This window comes from Corvus brachyrhynchos, unplaced genomic scaffold, assembly GCF_000691975.1.
Source record: "Corvus brachyrhynchos isolate BGI_N302 unplaced genomic scaffold, ASM69197v1 scaffold26, whole genome shotgun sequence".
Classification (NCBI taxonomy): domain Eukaryota; kingdom Metazoa; phylum Chordata; class Aves; order Passeriformes; family Corvidae; genus Corvus; species Corvus brachyrhynchos.
In genome coordinates this window covers 200,403-210,415 of record NW_008239324.1, presented here as the reverse complement: position 1 = coordinate 210,415, position 10,013 = coordinate 200,403, and the positions used below count along the sequence as shown (strand labels likewise).

Below are 10,013 nucleotides of genomic sequence, written 5' to 3'. Positions count from 1 at the left end.
AGGTGCTCTTGGAATGCAGGAAGAAGTTGAAATCAGCCCGGTTTTACCTGTTCAGGGTTTGCCTCCCGGCTCCCAGAATTCCTAAAGCCACCACTGATGGAGAAATAAAGTGGAAAAATAGATTTATTCACCTGGGATACCCCGCAAATCCAGGGAAATTTGGGATGGGGGGAGCTTTTTGGGCACCGATGTCGCTGGTGGCGCTGGTGCATGGAGGGTGCTGCTGCTCTGGGGAATCATTCCCTGTGATTGCCCAAACTGGGGGGATTTTCCCAGGTTTTGCTTTGGTGCCGTGGTTCCCTGGGGAATGTCTGAACCCCGGGAGGGGCAGGGCCCGCCGGGCTGTGGAGGTTATCACACCTCGGGCAAAGCCAATCTCTGCTTATCACCCATCTCCAATGACTTCCTATTAACTCCCACTTTCTTCTCTTTTCTCTTCCTGCGTGCAAGTTCCATTTTTCTGCTTCCTAAAATGATAACGGGGGCTTTAAATCCAGCATTGATCCCGTTCGCTCACTCAGCCCCCTCCACCAACAGCCTTGATCCCATTCATTGCTTTCCCACGCATGGCATTACTTCCATGTGGAGTAACAGCCACAGGGACCCTTTTCTCCACCTAAAAAATGGGAAAAGTCCCCGTTTTTCTTCCCCCTGGAATTCTACACGTCATGGATAAACACTGAATATTGAAATCTTTTCGTTTTGCTGGTGGTTCTCACCAAGAAAATGGGAAGCAGGGTGGTCATTTCAGTCCATCTCTGTATTCCCACCAGGAACAAATCAAGTCCAGGCACCCTCGTGATTTTAGTCACTCTCTTCTTTATTAGGAGCTGGGCCAGTCACCCCTGGTGCTGTCACATGATGAGTACCCAGAAATCTTCATTGAGAGAATTCCTAGAAATGTTTTGAATCCCTTTTTTCTTAGAAGGAATTGCAGAACAGATGTTTCTGAGTGGACAAACAAGGTATTTATGGCGAAAGGCCGAGATGGCACGGAAGGGTTGAAGGTTTCCGTGCAGAAGGGCTGAATCCATGGCATGGGACCCTCCTTGTAAGGCAGATGGGGGGATTCCTGCCAAAGGAAGCTCTGGAAAAGCACAGCACGAGCTTGGGATGAAAAACTGGGCGTGACCATGGGTTTTAGGTATTAAAAAGGTTTTTGGAGAGGGACAGAGTTAAATTGGTCCGTGGGTTGAGTGAGTCCAACCAAGCTTTTGGCATCTTTGGCAAGCGGGGACATTCAGATGGGGCTCAGGGCAAACCCAAAACCACTCTGGCTCCAGGGATGGAGGCAGTGGGACAGGCACCACTGGATTTTCCCCCTCCCTGGGGTTGGGATAAGGAAAATGCCAGATATTCACCTGCCTAGGACCAGGCTGGACTGGGAAACTCCATGCACAGCAAGGGGCAGCCCCAGAGAGCCTCCAGCCTCTCTCCCCATCCCACTGGGTGCTGGCCGAGGCTCAGCAGCACCCCTACATCCCAACATTCATCCCTCCTTCCTCAGGGAAACAGAGGACAAGGCGGCCTCTCTCCATCTCCCCCCACCTTGGATTTCCAAGGTCGGCAGCACCATTCCCATGCCCTGCCAGAGGAGCGCCCAGGTATTGTAATGAGGAGAGAGGGACGGGGCTGGCTGCTGCTCCGAGGGTGGAAAAGCGGCTCTAATCCATTGGGAAAGGGGGAATGGGTCAGAGCAGGACACTGTCACCCACAAACTGGAGCTGGCAGCTGATGGGGAGCTCCGTGAGTCCTGCCCCCCCCGCTCCAAGCCTGGAGCCCACGCTGGTGCTGGCGGATTTCTGCCCTAGACTTGAATCCCTGGGGGTGCTTGGCAAAGGGAAAACTGAGTTTTCCAAGCCCCAGGGCCAGCGCCTGCCGGGGAACAGCCGGCTGCTTATCTGTTCATCCATCTGCTGCCACCGGTGCCACCTGCGTGGCAGGGAGGAGGGAAGGTGGGAGCTGGGGAGCGGAGCCAGGAGCAATCCCTGCTCCCCAGCTGCTGCTCCTTCTGCCCCTCGTGCTGCTGGCCCAGCAAGCACTGCAGCTCCTCCTGGTCCTGGAAGGGGTTCCTGCCGTAATCCCGGCGGATCCAGGCGCGGTACTGCCAGGAAAAAAGGTTGTCAGGGTCACCTGAAAAGGCTGAGAGACCCCCCAGAGAGAGAGCAAGGCTGCTACAGCTCCAGTGAAAAGCAGGGAGCCAAGCAATTCCTGCAGCATTCCCAGCCCTCCGCAGCCTCAGGCGAGGCCGGGGGATCCCCAGGCACATCCAGCACGCAGGAAGGTCCCAATCCCACCGGAGCTCACACTCATCTCACCACGGATGCTGTGGATCCCCCCCATCCCAGCACTCCCCACATCCCCAGCCCGGCACAGAGCTGGCAGCACCCTCAGCTTCCCGCAGTGGCTGCAGCTGGGACAGCAGCTTTATTTATTTCTGCTTGCCAAGAAGCTGCTGCTGTTCCTCGTGTGCCTGAATTCCCGTAAGGAATGCTTCCCGAAGCTTTCCCCCCCCGCCGAGATGGCCCTTGCAAGGTGGGGCAGGTTTGTTGTCAGAGCACCTCGCTCACCACCGGGAGGTTGTGGGGAACTTCTCATCCCCCTCATCCCGACTGCTCCCGAGGCAGGAGTATCCCGGTGGCCAGGGGCCAGCTGGAAGCAGGCTGAGGCCTGGAGGTGGCTGGGAAGGAAGGGATGGTCCAGAGAAACTGTTCCCGTTACTGCTGGGATGAGGAAAGAGCCAGACAGTCCCAAATTGCAGCACCGAGGAGCGTGGGCAGGAAGGGGCAGCTGTGCCAGGATTCACCATTCCGGCTGCCCAGGGCTTGTAGGGAACAACCAGAGCTCTGCCAGCTCCCTGAGGAGCTGGGAACCTGCTGCTCCAGCTAGGAATTACTGGGATGAGTGGTAGGAGCACACCCAGCAACAGCAAACACCTCGGGAAAAGGATGGAGGGCACCCGTGGGTGCAAAGGGTGCAGAGAGGGACCGAGCATGGGAGCCCTGGGATGGGGTGGCACAGGGACAGGATGGGATTCAGCTAGGGGATCCAGAGGGAGATGGAAGCAGCTCCCATGAGCTTGGCACCCCTTGGATGAGGTGCCTTTGCTGTGGATTCGGCTTCCCAAATGGGCACTAGCCACCAAGTTCGCAGGAAAAGTTCGGGATGCAGGACAGCAGGATTGGCAGCTCAGCACTGGATGAGCCACAAGGGCAAAAAAGCCTGAGACTGACCCTGGTGGTATCCCCCTCTCCTGCAGCCAGGGAAAATCAGCTGGGGCAGGGGGGATTTCCAGTGGGAATGTCTGGATTTCCCAAATTCACTCCGTCCCACAGCAGGACTCGCCACGGCTGTTACACAACTGCCACCTGCCAGCAGGAAGATCCCGTGCTCAGGGCGCTCCCCCAGAGCCAGACCTGTACTCCTTGCTAGGAAACAACCCCTGGGAAGTGAGACCCAAAGGGTTTGGGACAGGATTTGGGACAAGAATCCACACCAGGATCTCATGGGGGGAACATCCCTTCCATGGAAACCATGCAGAGGGATGAAGCTCCATGGGAAGAGCTGCCTGGCACCCACCAAGGCTCAGCACCCAGGCTCGGAGCTGGATCCCACCACCCAGGGAGGAGGGAAGGAGTGGGTGGGAGATGGGGGAAGCTGCCAGGCATTTCCTTTTAAAGCCAGAGCAAGAAGTGGTTCCAGCCCGTTTCCTCCAGCACAGACCACCAACCCACTGCCCTCCTCCTCCTCCCTCTCTCTCCCAGGCCAGGAGCACCCAGCCCATCTAGGATGGCACCAGGGGGAGAAAGGCAGCCTGGCCATGTTGTGCCAGTACCACAGGGCACGGATCTGTCACCAGAGTGCCCATGTGTGCGCTCTGTCACATCCACACTGTCTTGTCTGTGCCTGCTGACTTCCTTTTCTAACCTTACCCATCCTCCTGCTGCTGCTCTTGGTCCCTTCCTTCCTTCTTTATCCCTCCAGCCCAGAGAAGCCCCATTTGCCAGCTTGAAACCGCAGCTGCACGCTCCAGCAGCGAGGCTGGGCAGTCCCAGGGAGCATCTTCCCCATTCCTTCCTCTCATGCTCCCGTCTGAGCTCCCTGGGATGAAGGAAACTGAGGCACCACAGCCTGAGGAGGTGCCCAGAAGGACCAACCTGCTTCCTCACAGGTTTCAAGCAGCAAGGTTTGAGGCTTTTCCACCCCCAAGGGCCATTCCCTCCCCAGTGCTGTCATCACGGAGTGGGAGTTTCAAGGAAAAGGCAGCTCTTGCTAAATCCCACGGTCAAGAAAACACATCCAAGTGCCTCCACCCTTGGCTGTGCCTCGGGTATTTCAGGGAAAGCATTGCAAAGCCACTGGCAAAACTTGGGAGGTGATGGAAAAGCAGCTTCCAAGGGATAGGGAGGAAAGCGTGGTGACCATTGAGCCCAGTCTGGATGCTGGGAGCAGGAGGAATAACTGGGATGAGCAAACCCCAGAGCAGGGCCTGTGCGGGGATGCAGCCAGAGTGTGGGAAGGGCCAGGGAGAGCTGGCCCAGCCAGGGGAAGCCCCGCAGGGAATCTCCAGCCCCTGGGGTGTTTTGTAATCCCTTGGAGCATTTTCCACCCCCCTCCACAGGCGTTTCTGCAAGCTGGTGATAACGGGGCACAGCCACATCCCTCATGTGACAGCGCCCGCCGCAGCCGGGGAAGGGAACTTGGGGCTGGGGAAGGGGCTGGCCTTTGGGCCAGTGCCTCGTGCTGTCCCTGCTCCCTCCTGGGAGGACAGGAATTCCCTGCAAGGGCTCGGCAGGGCCGGAGGGACCTCAGGGTCCTGTCTGTCACGGGGCCATCGCAGGATGCTCGGGGCTGCAGAGGGTGGGGGGCTCTGCCTCCAGGGATGGTGCCGAGTCCAGGGGTGACATGGGCGGTGACATCCCTGGCACACCTCTTTTCCACGGCTCCCCTTTCCTTGCAGAGGTCCAGCTGTGTCCCAGGTGAAGTTTGGGACCCCAGGGATGGGTGAAGGAGCAGAGTCCAGAGTGGGAGGCTGGAGGCAGCCGGAGAGCCAGGTGGGAGCTGTGCTTTTAAAGGCCTTTTCCTTTGCTTTTTAAGGCCTTTCCCTCTGCCTTTCAAGGCCTTTTCCTCTGCTTTCAGAGGCTTTCCAGGTCAAAAGTGCAGCTCTGATCTCTGCTCCCAGTTGAACGTGCCACTGTCATCCCAGCTGCTGGAATCCTGCTGGGCTCTGCTCCATCCTCCCTCCCCTGCACGGATGGGAACCCATCCAGCCCGAGCTTCTGCTCTCCCAAAATCTGCTGCTCCATCTCATTTTGGGGAGGAAAGATTGGAGATTTCTCCACCCACACTTGCTCCCACCTGTCACCTGCCTCTGCAGGCTGGCACAGGGAGCCCTGGCACATCCAAGCGTGCCCAGACATCCCGAAACTCCTCACAAGAGCCTTCCTCCCTCTCCACTCCCCCTCTTCGCCTCCAGCTCCCGCCGTGCTGCATTCCTGGAAATTGGCCCAGCTCCTTCCTAAGGTTCCCAAGGGACAAACTGCTCTCCCATCCCTCCCGCTGTGTCCTAACTCATGCTTGCAAGTTTAGGGTTTTCTAGTTTAGGGTTTAGGGTTTTCCAGAGCTTTTTGAAGTGCGCTCACATAATATCGAGGCACTTCTTAAAAATTTATTTTCCTTTTTTTTTTTTTTGCGTGCAAACCCCCAAATCCCCAGGTAATCAATGACATTCCCAAAATCCAGCTGGGACAAACAGAGAGCTGCATGCAAAGGAGCTGCACCTGGTTGCAAACCCCTCCAAAATGTATCCAAGGGGACTTTACCTCCCGGAGCAGGGTCCTCTCGTATTCCTGCAGCTGCTGCTGGAACCCGGCGTTGGGGCTGGCGTAGGAGCGCACGGCCTTGGTGGCAGCCAGGCAGCTCTGCCAGCCCAGCTCTGTCACCGTCATCAGGTAGGCCACCAGGATGGTGGTGCTGCGGGACACCCCGGCCAGGCTGGAACGGCCCAGGGAGCCGCGTCAGGGAGAGGATCCCGCGGGCATCACCCGTGGGATGGAGGTTCCCTCGCTGGGGCGCTGGCAGGCATGGATTGGGAGGGGGTAAGGAGCTCTCTCACCACTGCTGTGACCCCCCTGTCCCCTCCTCAAGCCTGTCCCACGGCTTGGATGCTCAGGTGGTCAGTGCAAGGAGCACCCATCCCTGTGGAGCCAGAGGTGGGCACCTTCCCACGGCACTCCCGCTGTTCCGTGCCTCCTCCTCTCCTTCCTGCCCTTCCCCAGTGATGTCCCACACCAAGGACACTTTCTGGGAGCCCACCCCCAGCTCCCAGGGGATGGATGGGGCCTGAGGGGGTCACAGCAGCTCTCACCAGTGCACCAGGCAGCCTCCCCCTCCGAGCCGGCACTCGTGGATGAACTGGATGCACTCCTTAAAATGCTGCAGCCTGTGGGGAGAGGGGCAGGAGGTGAGGAGGGAAGGGCTGCCAGTCCCTGCAGGGCACTGGGACACCCTGAAAACAGCACCAGCGTCACTCCCAAGGACTTCCCACCACCCTGGGGCTACCAGCGTGGGGTGGGAGCAGAGATCCTGCCGCTGCCAAGTGAAGGGAATGACCTGGGAGATTTCCCGGGGCATTTCCTGCTTCCTGAGGGATCAAGGAATGAGGGTGATGCCACCAGCTCAGCCCCAGGGGCACGGCCAGCAGGGAAAGGTGTCACCTCGTGCTCAAGGGACACGAACTCTCCCAGTTCTCCTGCCTCACCCCTCACTCCCAAACAGTGCCAAAAACACCTGCTTCCCTCCCAGGGAAAGATGGAGAGATGCCAGTGGGAAAGAAAGGGAGGATGGGAAAGGGAGAGTGGGAAAGGGAGATGGGAAAGGGAGGATGGGAAAGGGAGGAAAGGAAAGGGAGGAAAGGAAAGGGAGGAAAGGAAAGGGAGAATGGAAAAGGGAGGGAGGGAAAGGGAGAATGGGAAAGGGAGAATGGGAAAGGGAGCATTTTGCAGCAAAACGGGGCAGGTGGGAGCCCGGGCTTCCACACCTGGAAAACAGGATAACTAATTCCATGTGTACTGAGTGGGCAGAGCTGGGTGTTTGTGGCAGGCTCTGGTGAGACCCATCCCTCCAGCTCATCCCTGGCTGGGATTCCAGGAGCTGTTGTCCTGCTGAGATCCCACGCTGAGCCAGGTATTCCTCTCCTTCCAATGAAACCTGCCCATCCCTCCCCGCTGCCAGCATCACACCGAGCCCTGGGGCAGTTTTGAGGCAGAAAACCTGATTCTGGTCACTTGTGCTGCTGGTGGCCTCCCTGAGCACCCAGGCCTGGGTTTTCCAGGAGGAGAAGAGGGTCCCTTTGGCAGCACCTCTGCTCCGGCGCCGGACTTCCTCTGCCTCCGCGTGACGGGGTGGGCGTGCACCCACGCAGCCTTCCGGATTTCTCAGAAACCAAAGCATGACCTCCCACGGTTATTCCCACTGTGCCCCTTGCCAAGGGAGCTGGTGTCCCTCTGGGAACCCTCCAGAATCTCCTCCATCCCTGCTAGCCCATGGAGAAGGGTGCCCTGGGAGCGCTGGGCTTGGCACCTTCCAGGGAGGCAAACAAGGATGAATTTATTCAGGAATAGGAGCGGGTTCTGCTTCCCAGGAAGAGCAGGAGAGATGAGGGAGTCTCTGACACTGCGGTCAGGCTAAAAATACTGAGCCTCTCATTCCTGGGAGGAGCTGTCAGTGCAAGGCTCCTCCAGCACCACAGCAAACGGAGCATCACCCTTTGGGAGGATTTCCCCTGCCTAAAGCCTGTCCCAGGGGATTTCCCTGCTGGCCCTGCTGATCTTCACGGAGCTACCAACATCCCCCCAGGCCTGCAGGTGCTGCCCACACAGCTCCGAGCTCTCCAGATCCCAATCCTGCCCTCCAGCCCCTCGGTAGGAGCCGCCGGAATGTCCCATGCCACAAGGACACGATGCTCGTGCCTCCAGCCTGCATCCCTCTCCCAACCCATCCCAAAGGATTTTAGCTCCCCATCCATCCTCACCCACTCCAGGGGTGTTTTTCCCAGTGGGAAAGCTCTGCCTGTGCTTTTCCAGCCTCAAAGTGTGGGATCAGGGAGTGGAATGGCAGCGCTGAGAGCCCGAATCACAAGCAGGACACTAAGTTCACCAGGATTGTGAAATCCAAGGCACAAACTGACAAGCAGAAAATAGTTTCTTGAATAACTCTTCCTTCCTGCAGGCAGCCTTATCTTTTTTTCCCCCTCCCTTTATTTTTTTTTTTCCCCTTTCGTAGAGATGCCACAAACGCAAAGAAATGAGCGAAGTGGAAAAAAAAAATTAACAGCGAAAAATCCCAGTTCTTGCTGAGGCAGGGTTTTCTTGTAAAGCTTCTCTTTCCGCTCAGCAGCAGCATGAGCAAGCAGAATTCCACCCCCGGGCACGGCTGCTCCCAAGGATGCTGGAAAAACCAGCACCTCCACAGGCAGGGCTCAGTCTGGGCCCTGGGAATTAAGTTTTTATGCTTTTTAGGGTTTGATTGGAGAAAAAAATCCCGTGGATTTGCCAATTTGCTGGTGCAAATGGATGATTTATTGGATGCCCAGCACCCAAAGCAGCAGCATCCCACAAAATCCTGGGAATTCCTCCCAGCTCCTCTCAGCAGCTTCATCTCCAAAAGATCATTCCAAGCATCTGTGCTTTAGATGGTGAAAAAAAAAATGTGTGTTTTAATAAATGCCGTATTTCTCTTTCCAAAACAAAAATGCCTGACACAAATCGTCTTTCCAACACTCCAATTTTCAACCCTGCCCAGCAGAATAATTCTGAAATGTGATGAAAAATCAAATTTCCTGACTGCAAACACACATTAAAAATGGATTTTAAGCCCTAAAGTGTTATTTACCACACAAAAAATGAACCCCAGCTTCTGGGAAGCTCAGAAATTTCACAGCATGGATGGACTAAACCTTCATCCTGCAGAACCTGAGCTTTTATTGACCAACAGGAAAAAAGGATGGGAAATAACTTACAGGTTTTCACTGGATGAATCCGAGGCCGAGATACACAGATAGGTCATGTCCTGTAATACAGAATTAAATAGCAATAAAATACCTCCAAGAAGCATTAAATCTCCATTTCTCTTTTTTTTTCCCTTCCTCAGCTGACCCTGAGGGGAGAAGAAAGCTGGAAACCGCTTTGGGGTTTGCTCCACTCCGATGGATGGCTGCATCCATCCCATCCCGGGCGATTTCCTCTCAGTCCCAGAGGACAGGCCAGGCTGTGGGGACAACTACAACACTCAGGAACCCCCAAACCCAGAGCCAGCCCTTTTCCAGGCCCCAAACTCCACCAGGAAGATGTGTGTGACCACGCACTGACAAAGCCACTCTCATCAATGAGTTATTTCCTCCCCGTGCTTTTAATACCCCATAAATCATCTGCTGCCTGCTGGCCTAGGTCAGATTACTTTCCTCTCCTTAAAACATCGCTTCCTCGATCCTCCCTGTTCGCAGCTAAATTTAGATCCTTTTTATCTGGGGGTTGGGTTTTTTTTTTTAATCCTTTCTTAGCAAAACGGGGGGAAAACCCCGCAGCCAGAGCGCCAGGGATTGCCCCATCTCCATCAGCTCCCTCCTGGCGCAGGCAGCCCGACCCCACGGACCACCCTCCAGCCCAGGAGGCTGGGAAAAGCGGATTATTTAAGGAGGGGAGGGGCGGAGAAGGATGGGAAAAGGGATAATTCTGCGCTGGAATGACCCCTGCTGCAAGGATGAGCGTGGATTTCCCACATCCCATGCACAGCTCCATCCGTGCCGGCTGCCATCCCAACCTCGCCACACCGGGAAGAGCCACCACGCCATCAAACCCACCGTGGAGCAACCAAAACGACCTCAACCCACCCCAAACCCCGACCCACACCCCCTCAATCCCGCATTAATCCAGCGGCTCCCCGTTCCCCGCGGGGCCGGGCGTCCCCATCCCGCCGGGCGGAGCGGGGCCACGCGTGGGCGGGGGGCGGGGCGG

The 10,013-nt window shown here is 56.6% G+C and overlaps 1 protein-coding gene across 4 annotated transcripts in view; it reads right to left on the bottom strand.

Moving 5' to 3' along the window:
• Window positions 1-799: 799 nt before the first annotated feature.
• LOC103620225 (dual specificity protein phosphatase 22-A) overlaps window positions 800-10,013 on the bottom strand; it is a 12,497-nt gene continuing 3,283 nt past the window's right edge. For 2 of the 4 annotated variants that reach the window (XM_008638825.2, XM_017741085.1), the window contains 4 exons: window positions 9,020-9,069; window positions 6,368-6,442; window positions 5,823-5,994; window positions 800-2,104 (listed from right to left, as the gene is read on the bottom strand). In XM_008638825.2, coding sequence (XP_008637047.1) covers window positions 1,898-2,104; window positions 5,823-5,994; window positions 6,368-6,442; window positions 9,020-9,069 — 504 coding nt within the window. In that variant the 3' untranslated portion in view covers window positions 800-1,897. Of the gene's footprint in view, window positions 2,105-5,822; window positions 5,995-6,367; window positions 6,443-7,039; window positions 8,010-8,205; window positions 8,687-9,019; window positions 9,070-10,013 lie in introns of those variants that run through there. The other 2 variants (XM_017741084.1, XM_017741086.1) reach the window with 2 other exon arrangements.